A 26,906-nucleotide genomic window follows, 5' to 3' on the forward strand; every position below is an offset into this window, starting at 1 on the left:
TTAATAGATAAAATCACCCATGCATTTGAGTAAGCTTTCACAAAGTGTCTTAATTCTAGAAGTTGCTGATGGTATGTTGCCTCAACTTAACCTAACAGGCCAATATCAGATTAATATTTTAGGAACATAATTCTTAATGCTAAAGATTTTTGAATAGGAAATGATTGCTTTTGGAATGCTTGCAGATGGTCTCTTCTAAGTGGATGTTTTAAAGGTTTTAATGTTGCAATGCTGCCAGTGGATCATGGAAATCTTTGAAACGGCACATCTAAATGAATATTAAATCCCCAAATTGCAGTAAAGGTTACTTCTGAATAGCAACAGGAGTATTTGAACCAAAGTACGTAACAGTCTCTTACTTGGGAAAATTCACCCTGGAGACTCCAGAGCATCGATCTTCTATTTAAGTGTGACACAAGTGGCTGAAATACTCCTCTCCAACCCCGGGTGAATTTACGATCTTTGCATTTCCTTATCCAGTTTTTCAGGTAAGCCTTCACCAGCTCAGGGAAAGCCTTGTTCTGGAGTATGAACCTATATAAATCAGTAATCTGATGGCCATTCACCTGGCTGACTTGTCATGCAGCTAGGTTTAGGTTGTGTTAAGGATCTTACACTTACCCCATGAATGCGCAGTGACAGTCATGCTGCAGTGATTTTCATGATTCTCAAAAGCTCATAAATGTGTGAGAGAGGATTAATTTAATATACTGCGAAAGAGAGAATTTGGCTACTTCTTACCTCTACTAGTGGATGCCAGTGAGTTATTGGTTTACGTGGGTAAGCCAACATTTCATTCCAATGATCTCTTCCAAGTCCTTCAGCATCAATTCCTGTCCGACATACCCCAATGACCTCGTTGTGCCCCACTCTGAGAATTGTAAGGAAACAGAATTTCTTTTTAATGAAAATTGTTTTAATAYCATGTCTGATGTATAATTCAGTTGACTGGTTCAATACAACATGGAATAAAAGATGCCCAAGGTTTTCACTTTATTACAGACACTACTTTTAGTGGGAATACACTAATATTAAGCTCTGTAATGGTAGTATCCAAAAATTCTAGTCACAGCAAGARTGCTGCTAGGAGTTATAAAAATAGTGATGAAGACATAACCCTTACCATCAAAACATTACAACCCAAAGGACACAAGGGCAGAGAAGGACCATGATACAGGGAATGATCTAGAGGGAAAATATGCTTACATTTTGTGAGATAGGAAAGTGAAGTAGGATGGCAGGTAATRTATTTCCTGCTCCAAATGCTTCAGACATTGTTTCACATTATATTTCTCAGCTCTAACCATGGTGGCCACTGGAACTTCAACCAAAGATGTGAAAAGCAACTTCCCTTTGATATACACCCAAGGGTATATCCATAAAAGGCTATACTTTAATACTTCTATAGTCCTGGCATGCCATAGACTGATCGAGGGACTGACTCTTTACCTTGCTTGTATGCACATTAGAATATTGGTATTCTATCTTCTTCATAGCAAATGCTTTGAAAATAGCAGTTGAAGAGGACTAAGGTGTACAAGTTGCCATATAATTCTCTCCCTTAAGGCATAGTTATACCACTTTTACAGCTGAGGGAGACTGTCTTCCTGACAGAAGTTGGTGGATGATCAGAAATTTAATGATGAGGAAAAATAACCTTAAGTTTTTGTTACTAAACTGGACTTTTATTATTTACTTGCCCTGCAATCTTCAAGTGTTCATTACTAATGGCACTTGAGTGAAGCAGACTTGGCTGAGGCATGATTCTGCCCATGATTTTCTTTTTTAATTTATAGTCCTTAGACTAAGCAAGATTCTCCTCCTATGAATTCTCCATGAGGACATGAATTAGTTGAGGCCTAGATATGTTACCAGCAAGGGCTGAACCGAGCTTTACAAAGTGTCTCTATTGCTTCGAGCAAAGGATTAATTATGACCAAATTCAAGGAGGTAATTAGGCATTTAATTCCTACCTCTTAGGCTTCCAAATTTTCATTGATTTCATATGCCTGACATTTAAAAAGAAATTAGAAGTGTAGATGCCTTTTTTTTTTTAACTGGAAGACACAATTGATTTATAAAGCTCTTACACAATCCAGGCACCAGATGGGGACAGAAATGTATACCAATACTAGTGGCATATGACACCATTCAGCCATGTTACTTCTTCATGACAGCTACTTACGACACAGGTAGAATTATTTGAGCTTCAAAAGGCATGGACACATTGAACCATGTTAGGAAAAGGCCCAAAGGATCTATTTTCTGTGACACTTGAAAGTTCAGAGAGGTGAAAAACAGTTGCTTACAATAAGAAAACTTCTCACTGAAGATTAACGTTCAGAGAGGAAACTGTGCTTACCGATCATAATCCATCACTGCAATGGAGAGGCTGACCTGGTCCACATTCTCTGGAGGGATATCAAAGATGATGGCCTCATTATAAACTGGATTGAGTGTGTTCTTCTTTGTAGTTGTTTTCCGCTTCTTCAGTCTTCGACCTTCACACATTAGTGATACTTTGACATATGGATCTGAGTAACAGATAATCAGTTGTGTGCATTTGGACTTTAAATCATTCAAATGTGAATCAAAAAAGCAATATTTTTGTATGACTTATATTGATAAGACACAAATTTACATAGGTCTTAGTGACGTTAGACAACAGTGCTTTCAATACGCATGTAAAGGAATAACGGTATAGGCACACCTACTGCCAGACTAAAGAAAGCAAGTAGATCTGAATAGGGCTTACATCAATTCTCTCGCTACTGCCATTTTGCAACCATGTTAAACACACAGAAATAAGCTGCTCTTTGCCATTTTTCTGAATAGACTCTGTCCTGTTATTTAAAAAAGAAATAGATTCACCTGATGAGCCAGTTATATCCATTGCTTTGAGATTTCTACATTTGATGACTGTTAATGTCATTCTCCCAGCAGTAGGCAAATAACAAAGGGAAAACATGATCTCACCCAAATCTATGCTCTCCTGAAAAAGAAAACCAACAGTTAGAAGTCTGACCATCCTGACAACAAATCCGTTCAAATCATGCAAAATTTTAGAGATACTTTTTAACATGCAGAAGCTTCTTTTGAAGCCTCAGATGCTTTTGAAGATATTACACACAGGAATTTTCAGAAAATATTAAAAAATACGAAAAGAGTACTGGTAGGATAATATTTTAGTGACAGGATCTAGAATTATTAGACTGAGGAATTTAAGCCAAAAGAAGAACCAGAACTGTCAGGATCCCTGAAGGAGGGTGGGCAGAAGTATGTCTGTGTTGAATTCATAGTTAGAAAGGGTGCTAAAAGTAGAATGTTAAGTTCAGCTTTTGAAAAGGCTCTGCCTCCTTCTTCCCCAATAGAAAGAAAACTTATGGGAGATTTAGATTACACACATATACATGCATTTTAGCCATTGAAAAAATGTATGAAGGATTTCTATTTGTTCACATATGCATGCATGTGAAAAAAWTATCTTCACTAAGTGGTTTGAAAAGCTGGATGTACTTCTAAATGGTGCCAACTTTCTACTGGTTTTCGGAGATGTCCTATACCTCCGAAGCATAGTAATGTAGTAGAACCTCTAACTCTCCTGTCTCAAGGATATCTTTTAGGAGGATGATATACTGGGAGAGATAGACAAGGTCCATATGGATCCTAACAACCCTCACAGATATTTTTTGGTTCAGACTAGGCACTGGTAATTCATGCAATATGATATTAGTATACAGTCTAGATGCTACCACATTTGACAAACAATATCTACAGAACAGAGGCTCCATAAACCCTTGTTTCTAATTTCTTTATAGATATATAATAATTGTTCAAATGCCACATGCATTTAGTTGCTGAGATGTCAGTTATGTTCCAAAATATTTTCTGTTCAAGACTTTTAATACCCCATTTAATACCCCCCCAAAAAAAACCCAAAATGAAAATTACATATTAAGAACAGCTCAGCATTCTTAAATAAGAGCTTATCAAGAGTTTATAAGGTGATCACTTCTACAAGGAAGCAATTCTCAAACATGCCTATGTGATCTCAAAGGACTTTCTTTGACTACTACTAAAATACTTATTTTTAATAATCCAGCTCCAACAGTTTATCTGTCAAATCTGCAACTACCCTGAGAGCAAAAATTCTTTGGAGAACTGATGGATTTATGGTACAGCTTTCCTAGCATCAAAAGGCAAGTGTGATATATTTTTGAATAATATATATAAAATAATTATTGCTGGGYAGAAGACAAATACATTGCTTGTAGTTATAAGACAGAGTAGGGCTGCTTGTTCACATTTTTTTCAGTTGCTTATATGAACAGTCGTATTGACTTTTGGGGGAGTTAATGCTCTGTCTAAACTGAAAAAGGTACTTCAGATCTCTCTTGAGTAAGGATGGACTTAATCACATGCCTCAGGATCTTTTGCATTGCATTACAGACTCTACAGTGAAGAATGTGGTTTTAGAATAGCTTCAAATTCTTTGTTGCACTGTTAATAAAATATTGACTTTCGTGTAGGTCAGCCAATTCCTATTTAGTCATTTTGTTGGGATTCTGTTCTGAGAATTAATAGATTGATATACATATGAGCATGCACACCGGGCAATTTTCATTGTTTGACAAGATTTCTCAGGATTTCAAAATGATTTAGCTCGGTCAGTTCACATAGGACAAACAATCTTTTTGACATATTCCTCCAGTCCACTACTTTGCCACACAAAAGGCAGAATTTTGTGCCTGAATTTGCATCAAGAAATTCACTTTTCTATTTCAGAAAATATAAATAAAATGTGAACAAATGAAATGTGACTTCTTTTCACTCATTTATTAAAGTGGCAAGTGCCTTCTGGTATAGTTTTTACTGTATCTGAAATCTGTTTTAAACACAGCTTCTGTTATTAGTATTACTTTCTGAATTTAGAGCCTGATTATGTTCCTCATATCCATATGTGAAAGAGATCTCATTCTTCCATTTGAAAAGGAAATATAGTTACTCCTCAATCTTACAGTGGTTAGGGATAGGTTTAGAAGTGAGAAAACTCCAGTTTATGCAGATATTTTCAGATACCAATCACCTATACCTGGAGAAAAAGGGGCTTGTGCTGCCCTGAAATACCCAATTGTCATACAGTATAAGAACGCTCATGTGGCTTCACCTACTATTGTAACAGATAAATTCTGCAGTAGAATAGAAATTACTTTAAATATCTACTCTTGTCTATATCAAAGAGATTTATGAGACTCACTGTAAGATCAAAGGACTAGAAATGAAATTACTGGCTATCCTGCATAAGCCCAGTGATACAATTCCACTCTTCCAGTGGCAAGAACTGGATGTCATTAGAGTGCTGTCAGAGACTAGGAGTTTGCATGGTCTTTGGATTAAATTCAAATACAATTCCTTCCAGAATCTTTTGAAACAATTCTTATGATCTTCTCCTTTTAATTTGATTTCAGACTCATTACATCATCTGTTGTTTGCTGACATTTTTGTAGACATTGACCTTTTCGTTACTAAAGAACAGAAAGTCCTAATCTCAGTTTCTACTCTGAGCATCCATTGAGATGGGTGTTTTTTCTTCATACTCAGGTGAACCACGTACATTTTGTCAGGATCCCTATAAATCATTTGGCAACTGGGGATTAAAATACTATAATGCATCATTATAATAAATATTCTTTGGAACTGGTTCACAAAGGGTGAAACTGTAGGCTAGTCCAAGACTATCAAACATTTTAAATGCTCTTTTGAAGAAAGATTATAATTCTCTCTATACAAATGATGATATCTGAAGTGCGTATTGGGTAAAATGGCTGGGAAATCACCCTTTAAAAAAAAATGAGGCACGAGAGATTTAATTTTTTGGAGCTAGAACAATAGAAGAACAGGTTCAGAATAAGATAATGAACAAAGTATGGCTTAACTTTGAAACACCTCATGGCAGTCTTTGTCTATCACATTAATTATCATTAGTAACATTTTTAAATGCCTCAGAAGCTTAAGTACTACTGATTTTAATTGATATTTAAAAATAGGATTTAACTTACTACAGAATCCCTCCCAGTGCTCTAGAAAATTCTCATTTCTCTTGCTTTATAGTATACTAGATAATTAAGTTCACACAAACCATCTTGACTGGAACACTTCGGTACAAGCAAACCTGTGGAGGCCAAGGAATAAACTGTCCTCAATAACTACATTTGCTTTGCAGCACACTTCAAACAAACTGTGACTTAGAAGATACAAGTACGAAGCCAGTGGTTGCCATATATGCATATTTTTAACTATACCACAGATTGCTTTAGCAGTAGAACCATATATTCATCGAAAACTTTTGTTAAATTAGCTGCACGTTTCTTAGGTAACTCCCATCAAGTTCTATCACTTCTCTTGGCCTATTTTGAGGGTTTTTCCCCCTCTTTTATTAAACCTAGATTTCAATTAACAGCTAGCTTTACAGATGCTCATAATGATTCCCTGTCACAGACTTCCAATAACTAGTACAGAAAAAACATTATTGAGCACAGTTGCACTAATGCAAAAAGAAGCATTTGTTTAGTATTGCATGTCTCTTCATTTATTTCCCCTTTGTGTACAGAAGTCATCATACAGAAGTAAGGAACTGGAACAGGGGTAAGCACTATACCAACTTCAGTTTATTTTTATGGCTCCCAGTTCACCTTGCTAGCCAATATATTTTCTGGTACAGTGATGCTAGAACAAAATAAAACAAAGAAAACATAGATCTCACACGAAGATGTCAGCTACTCGGATGAACTTGCTTTTTAGCTACAGAATACAGATTTTTTGAATAGCATAATTCTCACCCCACACGAATGAGCACACCTAAATAGACRTATCAATCATGGTTCCATCAGGTTCCCAAGGATTTGTATGCATGCATTGCTTCATGGGCGATAGTTGGGCTATCAGTCCAGGAGTCAGTAAAGTCAGCTGAAAAATGGCCTTTTTCCTATTATTTTTGTTATTTGACCTACTGCAGACCAATGTTTTCATCTCCATACTTACCCTGTGGGAAAAGCAGCAACATCTCCACAAAGGCTGTGCTATCCACTCATGGTATAGATAAACAGTAGAGGAATGTCTTATTATTATAAGTCTGAAATCTCTATTGAGATAGCCTGTGACTGAGTTTTAAAACTATTGTTGCTGGAGAAAGCTTTGATGTTTCTCATGCAGGTTACTTTTATCATTCGTTCCTACTAAATCAAAGAGAACTTTTAGCTAGGAACCACAAATTTAGTGGGGAAGCTAGCCAGAGATCCTTCCACATTCAAGATGTTTCATTATCATTCCGACTATTGCAATCTGCAGCAATTAATCATTTAAATTCCTAATCTCAATGTTATTATCCACACCCACTTTCATATTAATTGCAGTTTAAATGATATTTTAAGCATTAGGCTGTATGTGAGAGCAACATGGTGAAAATATTTAGGGCAGTATGAATTTACTTTGTACTTAAATTCCTCAACAACAAATTTAAGCATTTTTTCTCTGTATTTTCTTAATATACTTTGAGTAAACATCTGTACTATGTAATAATCATTTTCTAGATGCCAAAGAAGTTTTTCAAGCATTCATATATCTAGTTTCCAAGTTTCATCATTTAGTCATACTAAAAACATGCTGAAACTGAATAGTATATTAACTTCATAATAAAGTTGACAGAATTAGGCCCTTGGATTTCTTAAAAACTACAGGAAGATAACCCTTCCCCAAACACAATTCTCTTTTTCTTGTTTTTATTTAGAAAAATATTATATATATTTTCCTACTTTCCATTAAAAACTGCTTTTGGTTTAGAGAATGACTTCAAGGTTCAAGACTCAGTTAAGGATGAAAGAAAGCATGTATAATGATCAATAGTAGAGGTTGGATGGAAAAAAAAAAAAAAAGAAGAGAGGAAACCAGCTTCTGAGACAGTCAGTCAAAATTGTATTAAGACGTTTCCAGTTTTAATGCACAGATTAAGTGATGTTGTAAGAATGAGAAGAAAGGGCACTAGAGGTTTCTAACAATCTGTTTGTTTTCCCATCTACACATTTTGAATGTAAATATATTTATGGTATCTCCGAATTTTCAAATGTTACATGAAGTCACTAGCTGGAGTTGGAGAGCTAATCTGCCGTCTTTCAAGGCAACTTTACTTTGGAAACCTTGTTCCCATAGCTAATAATTTTTCTCTCTCTCTATCTTGTTATTCTTTGCATATCAGTTTCAGCTCTTTTCCTTCTTCCCAGCACTGCTTATTGATTGAACTGTTCTCCTGGGAAAGGAATCAATGAGATTTGTGTTTTTTCTTGTCTCTGTGGAAAACAGTTTGGAAGCAATGAGGGGTCCTGTTGCTTTACTGACTATCTTCTGGTTCTGGAGACCTAATGTCTGCTGTAGCCCGACACCCTGACTACTCTGGGTATGTGTAGCTGCTGACTTGAGGTCCTGATTGCACAGAGAGGACTCCCTGAGACCGYCTGCAGGGTCCAGCAGGCTGAATGCTCCCAAGAGGAGATCCAGAAGCATCCTGGATGCTTCTTTTGTCACTCTCTCTGTAAATAACCATCTGGCTTGTGCATCTTGTACACCACCAGGGGAATAGTTTCATCTTGCCAGCCTGCATGGAAGCCCATTTCTGTTTCAGAATGGCTTGCAACAAAGCTACATGAGTGACCTGACCATGGCATTTACAGGCGTGTGAAAAAAAAAAACAAAATGTAACCGAATCCCAAAACAAAGATGCACTTCTGAAGCAGCAATGCATTATTTACAAAGACAATATTTGCAGCGAGAAACTCAGAGGGCACAGCAGATTAGTCGTTATGCGTCATAGCACACCTATCACACCACCCAGACACAGCGATATTACCTTCCCTTGAGGAAACTGTATTCTCCATTCACCTAACATTTTCTGCTTTTAAAGTAGATGAAGAAATAGCAGTTTGCCTCTAACAAAACAGAATATTCAAATGACTTTTTTTGTTTCAAAGGAAAAGAAACATTCAATAATAAAAATAGAAACCTCCCTTGCTTTCAGTAACTGAAAAGCAACCCACCCTTTCTCCATTATCTTCTCTAGCTAACTCCCAGTTCTAAAGCAGTCCCAAACCTAAATGAAAAACCTCAATATTTTTTCCTGTAAAGACTGACCCAGAGTATTCTTTCATTCACTCAGCAGCAGGTAATGACATGAATCTTTTATATCATTGACTGTGATTGGAAATAACAAGTGCCAGTTATTCTTGGCTTTAAAGGCGCTCTTCTCATTACAGATAAATGTTTCAGTGCTTACAAGCCGTTAGGCTTTCATATGTTTAACATTGTGTCAGAGCTTTTATGGACATTTCCTGAAACACTAATAGCTTAAATCCATTCTAATGAGGATGGCTAATTGTAGGTCATAGCCCCCTACACTGCTACGATAAAACATTTCCTGATAGTGCTGCTCTTTGAATGCCAAGAAATAAGCTAATCATTATAGTATGGTCCCAAAGCCTGACCACCGTAAGACAAACCTTTGTCAGCTCCGTATCACTATTGCTTTAATCAGAGTAAGGTCTGGTAAACTAATTTTTATCCACACAGGAAATAGCAAACCACAGGGAAAACTCAGCAAAGACTATGCCTACAATTTCTATGGGCAAACTGCAGTGGTGGGCTTGATTATGAAGTCAGAAGCATCTTTTTCCATGACTGAGGTCAACAGCTAATAGGCTTACCAGTATGACATCCTACTCTGGCAAGTGTTTAAGACAGCCCTATTAAAACACAAATGTTACTGTATACTTCTTTAAAAAATGGTATCTAAGCTCTTCTATCTTTTACAGTAATGATATTCACTTATATTCCAAGAGCTTCAGAAAGAACAATCACACATCAGGTGCGTCATGTGAAGGCTGCGTCCTTACAATACCTTCTTTCACATCCCACTTTACAAAATTGTAGACAGAGATGTCGAGTGTTCTAAGACTAAGTAATAATCAAATTCTATCAACTTATATGAGCTAATCCCAGAGGCTAAAAGTACATGACAGCTCCATAACTAACATCCCCAAGAGACCACCTTTGTTCTGGAAATGACTTTCATCTAAATTCTGAGCCCTATTTCTTATCCAATTGCATAGTTTCCTGTAACTGGCTACAAACATCTCTGGAAAAAAATAAGTTTTTGAAAGTCACTTTCTACTAATACTTTGAGCTATGATGTAAGAGGAAGAAATTTTCAAAGCCATCAATCCATTTAAGAGTAACAAGTTAATAAAAATTTATATCCAGAAAGTACATTCTATGTGTTACATTAACTCAATCAGACCACAATAAGTAGCCTCTTTGCCTAAACATTTTTATAATATGGAGTATTTGCATTTAAATTCTTGCCAGCAATTCAAAGAAATGGTGTTTCTTTTTAAAAGTATGCAGTATATGTTTTGGGAGTAACAAAAACATCAGATCTGTATGCAATGCTCAGAAGCACTTTGCAAAAAGAGAAGCTAGATATTTTAGCTAAACTATTGATTTGATAGTATTTGCTTGCCTCTGATACCATGAGTTAATTAAAGTTAATTAAAGAATTAAAGAATTACAGTAGTCCGATATACAGAACATACTTCAGAAGTGCTTCAAAGCTGCCTCCGAGTTTGTCTTCTTTTAATCAATCAAACGAACAGAAGTAAATGATGGATCATTTATTGAAAGCTCAGCACCCATATATAAGCAAAATTTGGGGATATTAAGTACCCTAGATATCTGAGGATACTCTTTTCCACAACAGATTCTATACCAAATTTATCTTGATAATTTAACATTAAAAAATAAAAATGTTTTAGAACTTACAATAGCTACATATTATATATTATACAATAGCTGCAGGTTTTTTTTCAGAACATGAAACAGAGAAACAATGATATGAATGAAAAATTAAAGGAATAAAATACAAACTACAAAAGATGAATACCAACAGTTGAAAACTATAAGAATAAAAATGAGCACGTGGGATGCCAATCCTGCACTTTATAAAACAGTTTCAAATGACTATCATGACCAAGAAAAGAGTCATAGGTCTTAAGACCAAAAGGACTCACTGTGACCATCCAGTCTGATCTTTTCAAGAGTATATAGTTCATCCTGTACCAAACAAAAACTCTTTATGGATGTGCAAGTGTATCTTTTAAAAACTGTATTAACTACTAATACAGAGTCTTTGACTAGTGGAGAATCTCTTGTTTCTAGTGGTAACTTCCCTTACTGGTAGAATTTTGTAGTTAATTTCCTAGGTAAATATGTCTAGTGGGTCTTCAAGTCCTAGCCTGCAGAGCCTTGATCATAAATATAAGTTCTCTCAAATTCAATAATAAGAATGATTTTTACCTTCATTTCAACTTTTGAAGAGAAGATGCTTGACCCTGGAAGAGATGTGAAGGACTCAAAGCTGTGGAGAAGCCACTGCTGGGTATTACAAGTTTTGGACCAATTCTTTGATCTGTCACCTCTATCATTTTCTACCATCTATTATTTAGGAATGACACAAGTAAATCACTGGGTGTCAGAAGCATATCCAACTCTGAGACTGGAGACTTTACAGAACATACAAAAGAGAAGAGGTGAAGGAAAAAGCATGAGAGATGTATATTTGCATACGAGTGTCTTGGTTTCAAGCTGTACAGTGTGATCAGTTTGGTAAGGACCTTCCCACTGAAGTAGCCAGTTTGCTTTTTAAAGGTTTTTTATAAACACTAAAATACACTTGCTTGGAGCAGAGCTATTTCTCACTAATTGAAGAACCAACTGAATAATTTTTTTGAGGCTTGATCCAAATCTCCTTGACTCAGGCAAGCATTAGTTGGGTATTTAATTGCTAGTTAGTGACTTTGGTAGACTTTAGATTTGGTACTTAGAGTGTAACTCCTCACTGATTAACAGCTTATGCACTTTTTAGCCCTGTGCAGGATTGGCTCCCTTATCTTACAGTTTCTGGAATGTCAGAATTAGAAACCTTTATTACTAACCCAATTTTAATCTATATAAAGCAGCTACAGTAAAACACAAAGCAGGACATTGCACATATAGTAACAGGACATATTTTAGAATGGTTTCACTTTGACAGTAAAAATTAATCCAGTCAATTTCTAACAAAACTTGCTGACAATAATATAAGGGTTGTGAATGTAGATATGGTTACCCAATATTAGAAAATATTTCACTTTCATGTGTTTATGTTAATTGTTCAGATGGAGACAACTTGTTTACACAAATGTAATACTATAAACCATACGGTTGAAAGACTGAAATACAAAACCTTGATGTTCTTTCCTAAACTTCATAGATAGCAGAGTATCAGCAGAATCAACTAAGCCCTGTAACTGTACATACTGTCCCTTAGTGAAGAAGAAACTTGAATTAGATGTCAGCAGCCAAGATCAGTAATCATTTTCATCCAGATGTATATTAGTATCTCTCCCAACAGCATAATTGGGTATGGCATTGGCATTTCAATCTGTTCAGAAACAGTGAAAAATAGCCCAGGGATTCTAGTATACTGAAATCAGTCTAGTTATCAGCTAAAGATCTTACTTGTACGCCTGTTGCAAAGGACCAGTAATCATTACTAAAGTATTAAAGATTATATCAAAGCTAGAATAACCATACAAAAAAAGTTATCAGGCTATTATTACAAGATCTTATACACAGATTTAATTTTAAGGTTGAGAGCAGAGTTCTTAAATTTACCTGAAATCTGAGCATGGCAAAGCTAAGCATACAGAGATGTAGTTTTCTGAAGATGTGCCAAAGGCTATTCAGACCAGTTTGGTAGACCTACTTGATAAAATAAATACCTGTTTTCCTGAATTCACAATTAGAAACTGTGTCCAGTATGCTCTCCTCCCTAGTACAACTTCTCCTCTCTCATTAAACACATTGCTCACACTCAAGGTGGTGAGAAACTCCAACTCCTCTTTGTTCTCCTATTCATTCAGATCTGGACTTCCCTGTCTACCAAATATGAACAGTACAARAACATGTGGGAAAAGAGTCATGAGAGATCTCTGGCTCCATTAAATAGACAGTGTGAAACTTCTCTCTCTGAAGCAGTTGTCTAGATTCTGCTTTGTCCTCTAGATCCTTCTCATCCCAGCTGCTCTACAGACAGCAGTTCAGAATGTTTTGGGTATCTCAGCAGAACAAGGAATGGGAAAATTTCTATATAGATAGTGTATATAGTGGATTTCCTGATGGTAGCCTGTCCTCCATTCTATGGGTGAACTACATAGGCCTCCTTTTCTTGCCTGCAACAAGAAACAAATCCTTTGTACTTCATAACTTTCCTTGCATGCATTTCTTGAGTCTTGCTAGCAACCAACAGAAACACAGATATATCCACAGCAGACCCTAAGTCTAGGGCAGCCAGCAAAGAACATTTTAGACTTTAATCTCTTTTAGCCTCTTGCTTTTCTTTCACAAGATTCCAAACTCAAGAAAATCTGCTAACAAGAGCAGGGAGGGTTCTGTTCCTTAATAGGAGGACACTTTGAAGGACAAAGCATTTTGCTAACAGGAAAATGTTAACTGTTCTTGTTAAGCAGTGACTCTTTGTGATATACTATTTAATTAATAAACCTAATTTACATTCATATAGTGAGCCATGAGGGTGACAGGATGTTCCCAGAAGATTTTTTAGCAATTAAGTTTTATAGTTTCCTAAGCATCTTATTCTCTATGCTCAAAGGAAAATATTGACAACTTTTTTCTTCTTCTTTCAGACACGCTGATAAACAGGATGCTCTGCCACAAACTACAAAGGAGAAATGAAAATATCATGTTAACACTTTTGGAACATATTACTTACTGTGGTGGCACAGTGGATGTCTTTCCATACATTGGCTTCCCTGGAGAGATCTGAGACTTCAAAAAGGTTATCAAGAATAACTTCCCCAATCATGTCATGTCTAGAAAATCTGTCAAAATCATAAACACTGAAATGCAATTTCCTGTTGCTGAGTTGATCATAGGCTACAGGAAACTGAAAGATTTCATCAAAGACAGGATTTAATGTCTTTCTGTGAACTCGTGTCTGAAACTTCTTTTTCCTGTCTGGAAGCAGATAAATCTTAACGTAGGGGTCAGATGTTCCTGTGAAGTCTTTAGCAGGCAGATCTAAGGCTTTGACAATTGTGACAACAAGAAGTTCATTTTCATAATCATACCGGAGAATAAAATTAAGTTTTCCACAGGTTTTCACATCTTCTTGCTGCCCATCAGAATCCACAGACTTCTGTTTGTAGAGTTCTGGTTTTATTCTCCCAATGCTGGTTGTTGTCTCTCCCCTTTGTAAAACTGGATCTGTCCCCATGTTAAAATCAACACTGGACACTTGCATCTGCCTTGGTAAATGCCTCCTGAAAGAATTGTGCCTGCACACATACATACACATACATAAACACACACACACACACACACACGCACACACACACACACACACAGAATGAGCCATTGTTATCTCCTGGAAAAGATCTGCGTGTTACTAAACAGAAAATACAGGAAGTCAAAATTAATAAAGGTTCATCTACTAAAAATAAATTTAAAACAATTCTCCCAAATGTTTTTCAAATTTTAAAACATCCTTGAGGGAAATGATCATTCAGAATTGACCTTCTTGATCTGAGACACACCATTGTCCTAGCAATATATACATTTATAATATTGTTTTCAGGCTATGCAGCTAAAACTGAATTCAGGTTCTTTCATGTAGTAAGTGGTAGCTCCAACACTGCTTGCTCCTACAGTGCTAGGGTATAAATAAAGTGTAGTCATGCAGAAAAAAAATATCATCCATAGCATTGTCATCAATACATCCTGTTGTCTGAAGGCTGGTTTTTGTTTTGTTTTGTTTTGAATTAAATATTAACTACACTTAACATTGCTTACTGTGAAAGGACCGAAAAGGCCATGAAAAGGCCATGAAAAGCTATGCCTGGATGTCTTCAGCATAGTGCTTTGCCAATATAGGGCACCATTCTAATACATATTGTATATTTGTATTAGGTCTTTGCTACAGTGAGGTACAAGTTCCCTTCTCCAATAATACTGTGAATATTTATTCTGGCTATAATACATTTCAAAGCTTTAGTCAATATTCTTTTGTGATAGCTTTTTTTTCTTCTCAAACTCTTATGTGTAGTGTATCAAAAAACTGATTCATGTACTCCTACAAAGACATGTTACTTTTAAAATCCTGTAATTCTGGATACTATGTGGCACATGCAGAGTATTTACGGGTTTATCTTGACCTATGAACACCATTGGAAATTTTTGCTTTTCCTATTAAGAGTGAAATCAAACCTGTGTGTGCCATACAGCCTTACAGCAGTAAAAGAAAGTTGGTCAAAATTCTTCACAGAATTATTCATCAGCATGTACCATTATGACCATATTGTCCAGTTCATTTCTTTGGGTGTATTCACACTTCCATGGTGTTTCACTGCTTCTACAGTCTGTCCAGGAAAAAACACACTATCTGCTCCTGCAAGTACATTTAGTTGCCATTGAAAATGATTTAATTGTCAGAATTTCCTCTGCTTTTTCAATCAATTGCTTATTAATGCCAAATGCAGCCTGCCTTATTGCTTGGTTTCTCTGTGGTGTTGTGTTCTGAAAACAAGAGGTGACACAGCTGTGCTTCCTTCTTTAAACCAGAAATGTAAATTGTCCATTTGAAAGCTATGAGGACTCATTTCATAGACACTATTTGTATTTGTGCTGTAAGTGAAGTGGTTGCAGAAGACAAAAAGTACAAAACTACTGCAGTTTAGCTGAGCAGAGATAAAAGAGGGTAATCTGCAGTCATCAATAATAGACAAGCACATTTCCCCTTTTGGCTATTGCAGTGTTAGATGTAGGGAACAGCCCTACTGTAACACAAAAAGAGGCGATGGAGGACTTCACAGTCTAGATTTGAAGTGGCTCCAGAAAATCCAGGTGTTTCGATCTTCCATTTAAATAAATAACACACACCTCTGATAACACATTCTACATTTTTTCCAGAGACAGACCACTTCAAAGATTTTTTTTATCCTCAAATGTTAAGAGTCCCCAAATTCATAGCATACAATGTCCACAACGGAATGGAGCGAGGAGTTAAAAAGGCAAAGCAAGTCAGAAAAAGAAAAAATCATCATGTCAGCAAGGAATTTGAGGATTATTATTCTGTCTTTGTTCTGTGGAAAGTTCAGCCTAGTAGGTGTTCTCAGAGGGCCAAACACAAGGAGGGAACTGGACTCCACCCAGAGTGTACTGGCAATAAAAATTTGGGCAATCAACAATTCATATGCTAGTGCTCTGGTATCTCTGCCTCAAAATAAAGTCCACAAAGATCTGTGTTACAGCTACTTTTAATCAGTGCTAAGGAGATTAATCTGTGCAGGCAGGCCTTTCTGAGTGCTCCTCAACACCTGCGACTGTGGTACAGATATGCCCAGATAATCATGTTCAAACCCTGCCACAGACAAGCAGTAGAGAAAACTGCCTATGCAGGGGAAACAGTGAAAGTGACTGTGTGACATTTTCCAGTGTTTGAATTAAGCTGGATATAAAAATAAGTGTTTTTGCTTTTATTCTCCTGCATAGATGACCTGAGTTAATACCTGTAAAATAAAAGGTAAAAACCCGAGTCTATGATTTTTAAGTTATTAACCCCCATTCAAAATTTCAAATCTATGTTAAGATCCTCTAGTGAGGCTAGTCATTGCTGCAAGGTGTCACTGAGTAAACCAATGCTTTAAGATTATTCAAAGTGGTAATCAGTAGCGCTTTTGCTCTGCTGAGCCAATATTCTAATTACATAGCACCTAGAATCTGTTCTGAGTCACAGCATTTCACCAAGATAGCTAATTGGTCTGTTAATTATTAAGATGCTTCATTGTTGTCATGGCAACATATTTATCTTCTTTTGTTCTGCAATAACAAAGGAATTAATGACTGTTATAATGAAGTACAAGRATGACAGGCAACCAGGTTGTGAAGATGCTGCAAAGCTACTAACGTGTGCAAATCCAGGTACTTGGACCACTATTGGCTCCTAGGTAGCACTCATATAATAAGCATGTCTTCCTTAACTCAGAACAAATACACTCTGAGGCATAGTAAATCAGTACGTAAATCCTCAGTACAAAATTGTACTTGTAAAGGAATAATGATAGTAGGAAGCTAATTCCTAACTTGGTACGATTGCCATAAGTAAGACAGAAAAGAAGGATAGGATGGTGATTTCTGCTATGATTTGAGGTTTGTGACGGATGACTCTGTTCTAGTTCTCCTGGATGACATGAGGCTAATCTTTATGACCAGAGCCAGGAATGGACACAGACAATGAAGTGACATTTAGACAGAAAAAGGGCTCCTGTCTCTCCTGCAAAAACCTAAATTCAACAGACCTGTTTAGTTTTTTTTAACCTTAACATTCCCAAGCACCTCACTTTTGCCTTTATGCTCTTAGGAGCTTAGTTTTTGCTGAGCTAAATGACAAGCTCCTTTCCCACCTATGCTAAATAGCTCAGAATATGTCATTTGAAACTACAGATGAACACCAGAATGAAGGAGTATCACAGAAACAGTAATTTATATTATCAAATACCCTCCTGAAGTATTACAAAGAGTGGTTCTCTTTAACACAGAACTAAAATGTAGTTTAATGTACAGCATTGATGGAGGAATGCTCCACCTATTGTAGTTTACTAGTTAATGGGGATTAAGAACTGTTTTTTTTTTAATAAGCAGGACTTTTTCATATTACTGGAAACCATGAAAATGACACAGTGGTAATTAAACAAAAATACACCATCTCCCTATGCTAACATATATCTATGTTAAATGTGCAGTTCAGAAAAAGTGATCACGCACATTTTATTATTGCTCTGAATGGCTTTTTAAATTCTTTGTGCTTTAGTTATAATGAGTTAATATGATTCTATTTCTTTTATTAAGAGTTGGTGGCTGCAAGAAGACAAAAAACAGCATTTGACTTTCACATGGCAGCTTGGCAAGGTAGGTAGAAATTATGAGTAGCTATCAGAGAATTTGTTACAACTCTTTTCTTTGCAAAAGCTCAGGTGAGACGACACAACCCAGATGACAAATATTTCTCTTAGATCCCCTGTCAACTGAGTAGAGTTAGGAGATAGTGTATTCTGGTCACTCAGGACTCTGAAGTACAATGAAATAGTTTTGCAGTGAAGGTTGTAGAAGGAAAAGCTATGCTACTTTCATGCCTGCTAAAGGCTTCCCTTTCTCTGAAGGTTCCCAAGGAAGGATATTGTGGCAGCTTTTAGTAATTCTGTGATCCAACAACCTGTGACACAAACAAAAAGTTGGTTCAAATGTCCAGCCCTCATCACATACATGAAATTCATACATTAATACATAATTAAGATGGGTTATGGGAATTTTAGAATTCAGTAAGCAAGCAGCTTCGTGAAACAAGCAGAGGTATAGAAAAATGCATTTGTAAACACAGAAAACAGCATTTCTGCATAGTCAAAAGGGTTTATTACAAGGGTGCAGAGTTTTTCAGCAAACTGTAAAGGATAATGATGTCTCCAAACATCCTACTATTAATTGGCTAAGGTGGGATGGCTACTTAAAGAGAAGGATTTGTTCCTCTGAAGAAAGATTTGACACTGATAATATAGAGGGGATAGAAAGAAAAAAGCTCCTTTACAAAGTTACCAACCTGTGCAGAGAGAATAGGATTGATAACAGGTTTTAATTTCATAAAATTGTCCTTAGCTTCAAGGATGTTTTATGGGTTTAGGTCCCAGTCCAATTACTCCAGAGGTCTGTGGAAATATTTTCCGTATTGAAACTACTCTGGACCGTGTTCCTGGAACATCTTTCTTTCTCTACAGTATCACAGAGAGCATTTGTGTTCATTGTCGACTAGCTTTTTCTTCTGCCTATTTAGGACATGGTGATCTGACTAGATTTACCTGCTGGTACATGATGGATAAAACTCTTTCTATTAATATTCAACTGTATAATATCCTGTTAAGAAATACCTTTGTCATGCTAAGTTGTATCAGTTTTGGTACCTCTACTTCCAGTATGACAATTACAATTCAGAGTTGTCTTCCCAGAATTTTGGAAAAGTTCCTCAGAATGGCTTGGATACTGTGCTCCCCCTCTTATTAGATGGATACAGTAGTTGGAGCCAGGCATAGGCAGGGCGATGTAGCTTAAAGCCATCTGTACAGCCTCTAAATTCAGGAGATGGTTGAGCTGCTAGAGTCAATTAGATCTCCATTGGCTGGAGCGCTCTAATTTTTGGTAGCCTCCTGTGGTTGCCTGTGGGCTGTTCCACATGTTGGAATGGTTGGAAAAAAGCACTTCAGCACTTCCCATCTCAAAGAATGTACTACGCTGGCAAAATGCTGTTTTAGTAGCTCACAGAAGGCCAGCAAAATATTTGTCCACTGAATGCAAAGAATGTGTCTTTTGCAATATGGTGGCTCCAATGCTTACTGTAATGCAACTTTTTTGCTTTAGTAGCATGTGTTCATTTAGCAAATGATCTACTGAGTGAAAGCTACTTCCTATATTCCATATATTCCTATATTCCATTCTATATTTATATCATTATGCAATACCACAGCTGACCTCCCTCTAAACTTCATTTTCCTATTTTGTGTTTACAAAACATTCTTCTTCTTCTTTTTATAAAGAAGGATCTGACCTTTGTATTTCATTGTTTGTTCCTCATGCATTAAATCTGATGATGATGTGTGCAGAGGAAAAAGAAAAAAAAACACCCTATTTGACACTATAGATCACTGCACATCTCTTTTTTACTGCATATCTACATAATCCAGTACCTGAGACAACATAAAAGTTTGTCCCCTCCACTTTAATACAAAATAAATCACTTCAGCTATGCTATATGCTTGTTATTTATTTAAAAATCTTTATAAAATCTGTAGTGCTTTAAGATGACTCCAAAAGGATCTACATTTTTAGACCAATATTTTAATTCCTTTAAAAGTGGCAAACTGTGTCTTAAAGGAATGTGCCATCAACAACAAATCTGTCATTTATTTAATGAAGAAGGAAACTTTCATCTGCAAAAGCAACTGTTGTATCAATAAAAATATCTCCTGAAAAGCCAGACTACACAGACTTGCAGCACTTTAAAAAATAACCCTGATATAGTTTTCCCTGTACACAAAACTTAAAATGGAAATGCTTGACGTAGTAACATGTATATTGACAAAGCAGCACAATATAATAGATTTAATGTTTGTATGTTAAAAAAATTGTGTAACTGAAGATGCACCTTATTTTTCAGAATATTCTGTTCATAGGACATGGAGGCTTTGGCTTAACATGACTGCTGTTTTACCCACAACTTACAAGAACTCAGTGAATAATCTAGGATCTGGGAAATTCTTGGGCAGAATGATCTGGCTTTTTACCTATTCCCAAGAAATACGCCATAAATTTGAGTGTCTCTTACCTTGATGATGATGTAGGCTCAGTGATCTGCCTCTGCATGCGTGCATGTTTGATCAGATGTTCTTTCAGTGCATTCTGGACCTCTGCTGGTATATCAGGTGAAGTGTGGCTAATTTTCAATGCAGCTTCAAGTACCTTTGTTGAAGATTTTCCATTTTCTTTAACTTCTTTTTTCTCACAGGTCTCAAAAACCTCTGTAGGAGCACTGGAGTTGCTTTGAGGGATATTACTGGCATTAGAAGTGAGAGGTTTGCTTCTCCAGCAGGGCCAACACAACTTCCAAAAGACAAAAAGCGAGACTACCAGCAAGGCGAGCCCGCAGAAGCTGACGACTACTGCTAACAGACTCACTGAGATGTCTGCAAGGAATCAAAAAGAGGAGACCAACATGACAGACAAACACGGAGAGGAAAAAAACAACATAGGTAAGGAGATGGAAGAATTTTAATGATTATCCTGTGTAGAGTTTTAAAGTTCTATTTAATATTCCTCCCTTTTGATATTCAYGTTTATAATACCTTTAAAACATTATCATTCTCTAATATCTACTTCACAAATATTCCATCCATTACTGCTGAGGCTAAGGATCAATAGCTGTACCACTAGCCACACATAATCAGCCAGACTTCTCAAGAAGGAAGAGACTACCCAAATGGTCCAAAATACACACAGGCACTGTTATTGAGGGATGTTGGCTCAGCAACAGATCTTACCCCAAAATTAAATCACAGACAACATTTTATGTAGATGTGCATAAAGATACATCAGTTCTAAATATCCAGACTGATACACATTTTATTTAGAGATTTTCAAACCTTTAACTCTACGTGCTAGCTGCTTCAGAAACATGTTAAAATATGTTTAATGGGCAAAAATAGAGACAGACTATAATCTGTCATAACTAAGAAGCTGCAGTTATTGGGGTTAAATCTTAAATGCTACTAGATCAAGACAGCATATATATGCTGGTATCTAAAATTCTGCTTTGAAATTGAAGCTAGAGTCAGAATTCACTGAGGGACATTCTGAGTTGTACAGAGATCATATCATACACATTAGTTACCACTGCTGCCCTGTATTTGACTTTTTCTGTCACAGTGGGTTAACATATCCAATAGCACTGCCAAAGTAAGGAAAATAGATTTCCTATCAACTAGAGTATGTGAACACACTCATATTTTATGAGATGGTGGATCATGAGAAGTGCCAGTTAGGGCCCTAATTAGGAGTTTTATTATATGTGACATGTTTCAGTTCAATTTTTCCAATATCATATAATATCATAAATATAACTAAAAAATCCTTTCTTTTTGAAAAGAGCCTTTTGTATATTTTAAAAATATTCAGTAAATCCTGTTTAAATATCCCTCAAGCAATAACTATTGCTGCTTGTTACAACAAGGCTTGGCAGTTTTACAGCTAATATTTTGCATCCATAGCTCCAGGCTACTAAATTGAACCAGTAGAAAAGTGCACCAGTTTAAACATATTTTTTTCTAAGAGATCACAGGGGAAAAAAACAGTCCTCTAGGCATGTATTGGCTCCATGAAGTACAATGTAGCACATAGGTCACTTAGGGAGATTAAGTTTCCAGTTGAGAATTTGAGGTTTTTTTATTAACGTATAATTACCAGATACATCACTTAGTAACAAATACCGAGCTCAGGTCCATTTGAAATGAAAAGGCATGAAAGCAGCAAAAGAAAACACAAAACGTTTACAGTCTTGAGATTTGAAAGACTCAGTTTTGCATAACTTTACTTCATACATGTCCTAGCAGTGTCATAGAGGAAATGACAGGGAATGTGCTTCTTGATTTAGAGAGCTGGGCACAAACAGCTGCCCTGCCTTCATCAGAACTATGCCTTCTTGAACATTTCCTGACAGTCCTGACAAAGATGTCACCCTTTTCTGTCTATAGATAAATATCAAAATGTAGCCTGTGGAATTTGCATGTTAGCTTAATGAGAAACTTCTACAGCAACTTCTGATTTAAGACACATAATATAATTAAATGCAAAATTATAGCTAATAATAATGTAATAAAGAAGTGAACAACACTTTTGTGTATGATTTTTGCGGAGAATGTATCCCCAGGTATCAGATTATTTGTTTTGATCTACTGTTTACTCTGTTACCTTTACTGAGCTCAGTAGTTTTTATTTGGCTTGTGCATATCCTGTAGCAGAGTGTCCGATCTTAACATCAAGACATGAAGAGATGCCGAGTTTACAGCTTCTTTCAATAGTGATCTCTTTGTTGCAAATTTGTGTTGCTAATTTGCATTTTGTAGTTCTAATTTACAGTCACTGCTTCTTTTATGTCTTTGTATGAAAGACTAAATAACTGTTTGGCACTCATAACATATGTCTATGCAAAATACAAAGAAACTAAATGACGCAAGGAAACAAACCCAGTCACTGAAACCCAATTGTCCATAGTAGTTCCTGGAACAGTTTTAACCTGGGACAGTTCATACTCTCCCAACCGATCTCTGGCATGGTTCAGGAATGAGGGTAGGCCAATGATCATTCCCAACAGACAGTTTGTATGTGGCCCCTCTGTTCTGGTAGATGACAGAGTTTAATGGCATGGATGCAGGCTGTTACATGCGAGTTGGCCTCAATGGCCAAAGAATGACCATAACAAATCCAACTCATGAATACAGACGTAGATAATATTTCTGCCCCAGTGAAATGTTTTTGATATCTGAACCAGTTGAATTTTCAATCAAGTTGGAGAAAATGTTTTTTCACCCTCAAAACCTAACACAAAGTCCAACTCTTCAAAATGTTCATGAACATCTCTTTCTCACCAAAAAAAAAAAAAAAAATCATTTTGAGCCATTTGTAATATTTCCAGCTCAATTTAGAGACACTTGACATAAATAGGTTACACCTTGAGATGAAGACTGTTAGAACAGAAAGTTGTAATTTTTCATTTAGAATATGTTGAAATAGGGTGTTTCAACAACTTTGAAGCAGTTAGAAACATTTCAAAACCAGAAATGTGAAAACTGACCCCTTGCAGCAGAGTTTCAGTTTTGTTCTTCAGCTGAAGAACATTCCATCAAAGCATTTCTAATCAGTCCTATTTTAAGTTTCTCACTGCAAGACATTTTTTCCAGCCTTCAAATAACTTGGTGTCCCTTTTAAACACCTACTCCAATCTTTCATGCTTCCCCTCCTTTTTTCTGTATTTCCTATTTCAAATTCTAAATCAGCCCCAAAATCTTTACAGAAAATGTGTATTTTATAGCTCAAAAGAACTGCATCAAATGTCTGAACACTCAAGAGCAAAAACAATGTCTTAGAGCTAATTTTAGAAATYGTTTTCTAACTTATAGTTTCCATACCTGGTATTTTACCAATGAATTTAGGAGCCTCACATATTTTACTTTTTCATACAAAATACTTAAACAAAAATATGAAATACTACAGTTGCCAGGAATTTAACTAAAAAAATAGCTCATTACAAAAGAAAATTAATTTCATTACATCTACGGTAATCATCGCTATAAAGCAATCAGTGTGTCACATAAATTGGCATAAAAGCTACAGAATATTGTTTTGTTTCTTCGCTTCTGATAGTCACTCAATTGAACAACTATTAAGAGAATTTTGCTACTATTTGAAGACTGAAATCATCTGTAGAACAGCAGACAAACAGAGCTTCCCTAACCCTCTATATGTTAGACTGGTATATCTCTTATATTGCTCTTTTTATAAGGAGTTTTGTTTAAGACAACAAAACATTGCAAAACAGTTCTATAGACCAGGAATTTCTTCACATCCCCATCAAGGAAACCTGGTTGGGAAGGAAAATGGGTACTGAAGGGTGCATTTATTATCCAAGAAAGGTTGCATTCTATATATATTAGAATAATTTAAAGATGTGAAACTGGTGACAAAATAAAGATTGCTTAAGTTTTTAGATGCAGATGGAGATGCTTTCATTCTGCTGGGACACTGTTAATTGCCAGTAGTTTAAACAATGTTCTCACTGGTCTCTATGAAGGAAGAGAAAAAACATGGTGAACTACATCTTGTTTTCAATGCTACATRTTCAAACAGAAGAGGACATCTTTTCTGAATATTTATCTGGGCAAGGAGCATTATCCTTGTCATTCTTGTTTACAAGCCAGATAAACTTTTGAACATGGAGAAAATCCTGTCTTTTACATATCTCTTTCCGATTAATGGGAAATATTACTGTGACTTCAATAGAGTTAACAGTTCACTCATGGTGATTTTTCATTATATACCTCTATCCATAATGCCATCTTCATAGTCTTGACAAATTTCATGACAGGAAGTGTCCTATTTACTCATGGTTTTCCATTTAAAATTACTCTTTCAAGATGCTGAAATTTCAGGCCATTTTGTATTTCTCATTTGAGAAAGTCATGTCTATTTTGGGAGTGCCTGAACTATCCTTCCTTCAAAATCTCTCTGCATTTTTTATAAATCTCTTGAGAAACATTTCCACCTTGACATCTAATGTTTCACATTAGGCAAGTAATGTGGAAACATGCCCATTTTTTTTCTAGATGCCTGGGATTGCTTTGAGCATTGCTTTCTGTACGATGGCTTCTAACCATTTGTGTTTGAAACTTGCCTCAGCCAAGTTCTGTACACAAATCTATTCACAGACATGCATGCTAGCAAACTTCCATTTTCTATCAAATAAAGTTTTTTTTACATTTTGGTGAGAGCCCTTACAGCATATATCCCTTGATGCTTAGCCTGGAAGAAAAGATGCTTCATCAACCCATGAGCTTGCATAGAGAGAGACCAGTGTGTGCTGTGATTTCGTTGTCCATGTGTGTAAGTGTCAGGCAGAACAACGCAGAGGTAATCCACTATAACTGTGCCAAATCACACAATTGGGTCCCTCTCGCAAGTCAGATCACATGCCAGAGGATATGCAGAAGTGCTTCCAGTCACATAGCTCCTTCCAGAGATTAAGGGATGGGGACGAGTCTGCAGGACAAGAGTGCACCCCAGACTCATACTCCAGGACTACTGCAGAGCACAGTAGTATTGCACCAGCTTTAGATGCGCCTGCTGCGATTGCTTTTGGCTGGCAGGAGATGAGCTGTGTCTGACATGCCTGTGAAGCACTACACTGAGAACCTGCTCTTGTCAGCAAAGCAAGTGTGGGAAAAAGGGATTATATAGTCTCTTTTGGTTCCCTCTTGGTATATAATAGATCTGGGTTACTCTTTATACTTAAAGAACACTGTCTCTAACTTTTTAAAAAGCACTCTTTTTAATTCTTTTCTCTTGCTAACCATCCATAAGGGGCCTGTTGTAAATGGAATTGTCTTCTAGAACATCAAGAGTCAGCTCATTCAGGTAAGTTAATATGCTTCTGTATTTCCAGAGGTTTTCTGAGGTGGAGGGAGGAAGGAGCCTTTATCAATGTTTGGGTCCAGCAGATCTCCTTCATCCCCTTATAGCTGAACTAGGTGGTCCARCTCAGCATTTCTGCTGTTCATTTTTCCTTGAGAAAATTTGAAAAATATCAAAAGTTGTTTGTTTTCATTTTTACTTGGCATTAGTAGATCTTCCACGATTACCTCCATTTCATCCAAATAAAATGGACTGGGGACACAATGCTTCAGCATGCCTCAGAAAGTAACAGATACAGCATCTTGTATTTTCTCCCTAAAAGCTGAACCTTGAAACACTGACCTACCTTTCAAACTGCAAAAAAACAGTTTATCATTTAAAAGTCTAGATATGACTTCCACTTCTCATGAAAAAAATGTACTTTGAAGGTCTTCCTCAATTTTTTTGACTCTAGCCCTGTTGTAAATGTGTTCCCTCCCATGCTGTTAATTCGGTCTGATGATGTAGGAATTTGCTCAAAACAGTTATCACCATCTACTGGCTGGTTTATTGCTTCTTAAAGCTAACAGGGCTTTAAAGTGTCATGTTTTTTAACAGTAAAGGAAGTCAGGAGGAGTCATGTATCACTGATTTATTACATACATATAGCATATAAAATTATTAATCTTTCATCAAAATAGTTTTATCTAAGTTATTTATTAATGCATGTAAGCATCTACAGTTATGAAGTCACAAAGGAAACACCCTTTTTGCCATTTCAAACTCCACATATGGGCCTTTTAAGTGGTGTCACATAGTAGGTAATTTCAGATACTGGAATGCAGGTATTTCTTAAAAGCTTATTAGTCTTTTCCTGGCCTTCTGTTTTTGACAAATCAGAAGCAACCTGCCACAACAGCTGTGTAATTATGAGCCTCAGCACATGATTAGTATGCTGTACGTAATTAGAAAAGATGGTTCTCACTTTACCTGACTGGGTCATCATGTTTTGCCTGCAGTGTAGGGAGTAAAATCTGTTGCACTAA

The 26,906-nt window shown here is 36.3% G+C and overlaps 1 protein-coding gene across 1 annotated transcript in view; it reads right to left on the reverse strand.

The window, feature by feature from the left end:
- SYT10 (synaptotagmin 10) overlaps positions 1 to 26,906 on the reverse strand; it is a 33,864-nt gene that overhangs the window by 978 nt on the left and 5,980 nt on the right. The window contains exons 2-6 of the mRNA XM_085324026.1: positions 20,528 to 20,885; positions 13,874 to 14,438; positions 2,872 to 2,992; positions 2,363 to 2,534; positions 742 to 871 (exon numbers count right to left, since the gene is read on the reverse strand). Coding sequence (XP_085180152.1) covers positions 742 to 871; positions 2,363 to 2,534; positions 2,872 to 2,992; positions 13,874 to 14,438; positions 20,528 to 20,885 — 1,346 coding nt within the window. The remainder of the gene's footprint in view (positions 1 to 741; positions 872 to 2,362; positions 2,535 to 2,871; positions 2,993 to 13,873; positions 14,439 to 20,527; positions 20,886 to 26,906) is intronic.

This window comes from Rhea americana, unplaced genomic scaffold (assembly GCF_003343005.1).
Source record: "Rhea americana isolate MKP2758 unplaced genomic scaffold, rheAme1 scaffold_9, whole genome shotgun sequence".
Taxonomy (NCBI): Eukaryota; Metazoa; Chordata; class Aves; order Rheiformes; family Rheidae; genus Rhea; species Rhea americana.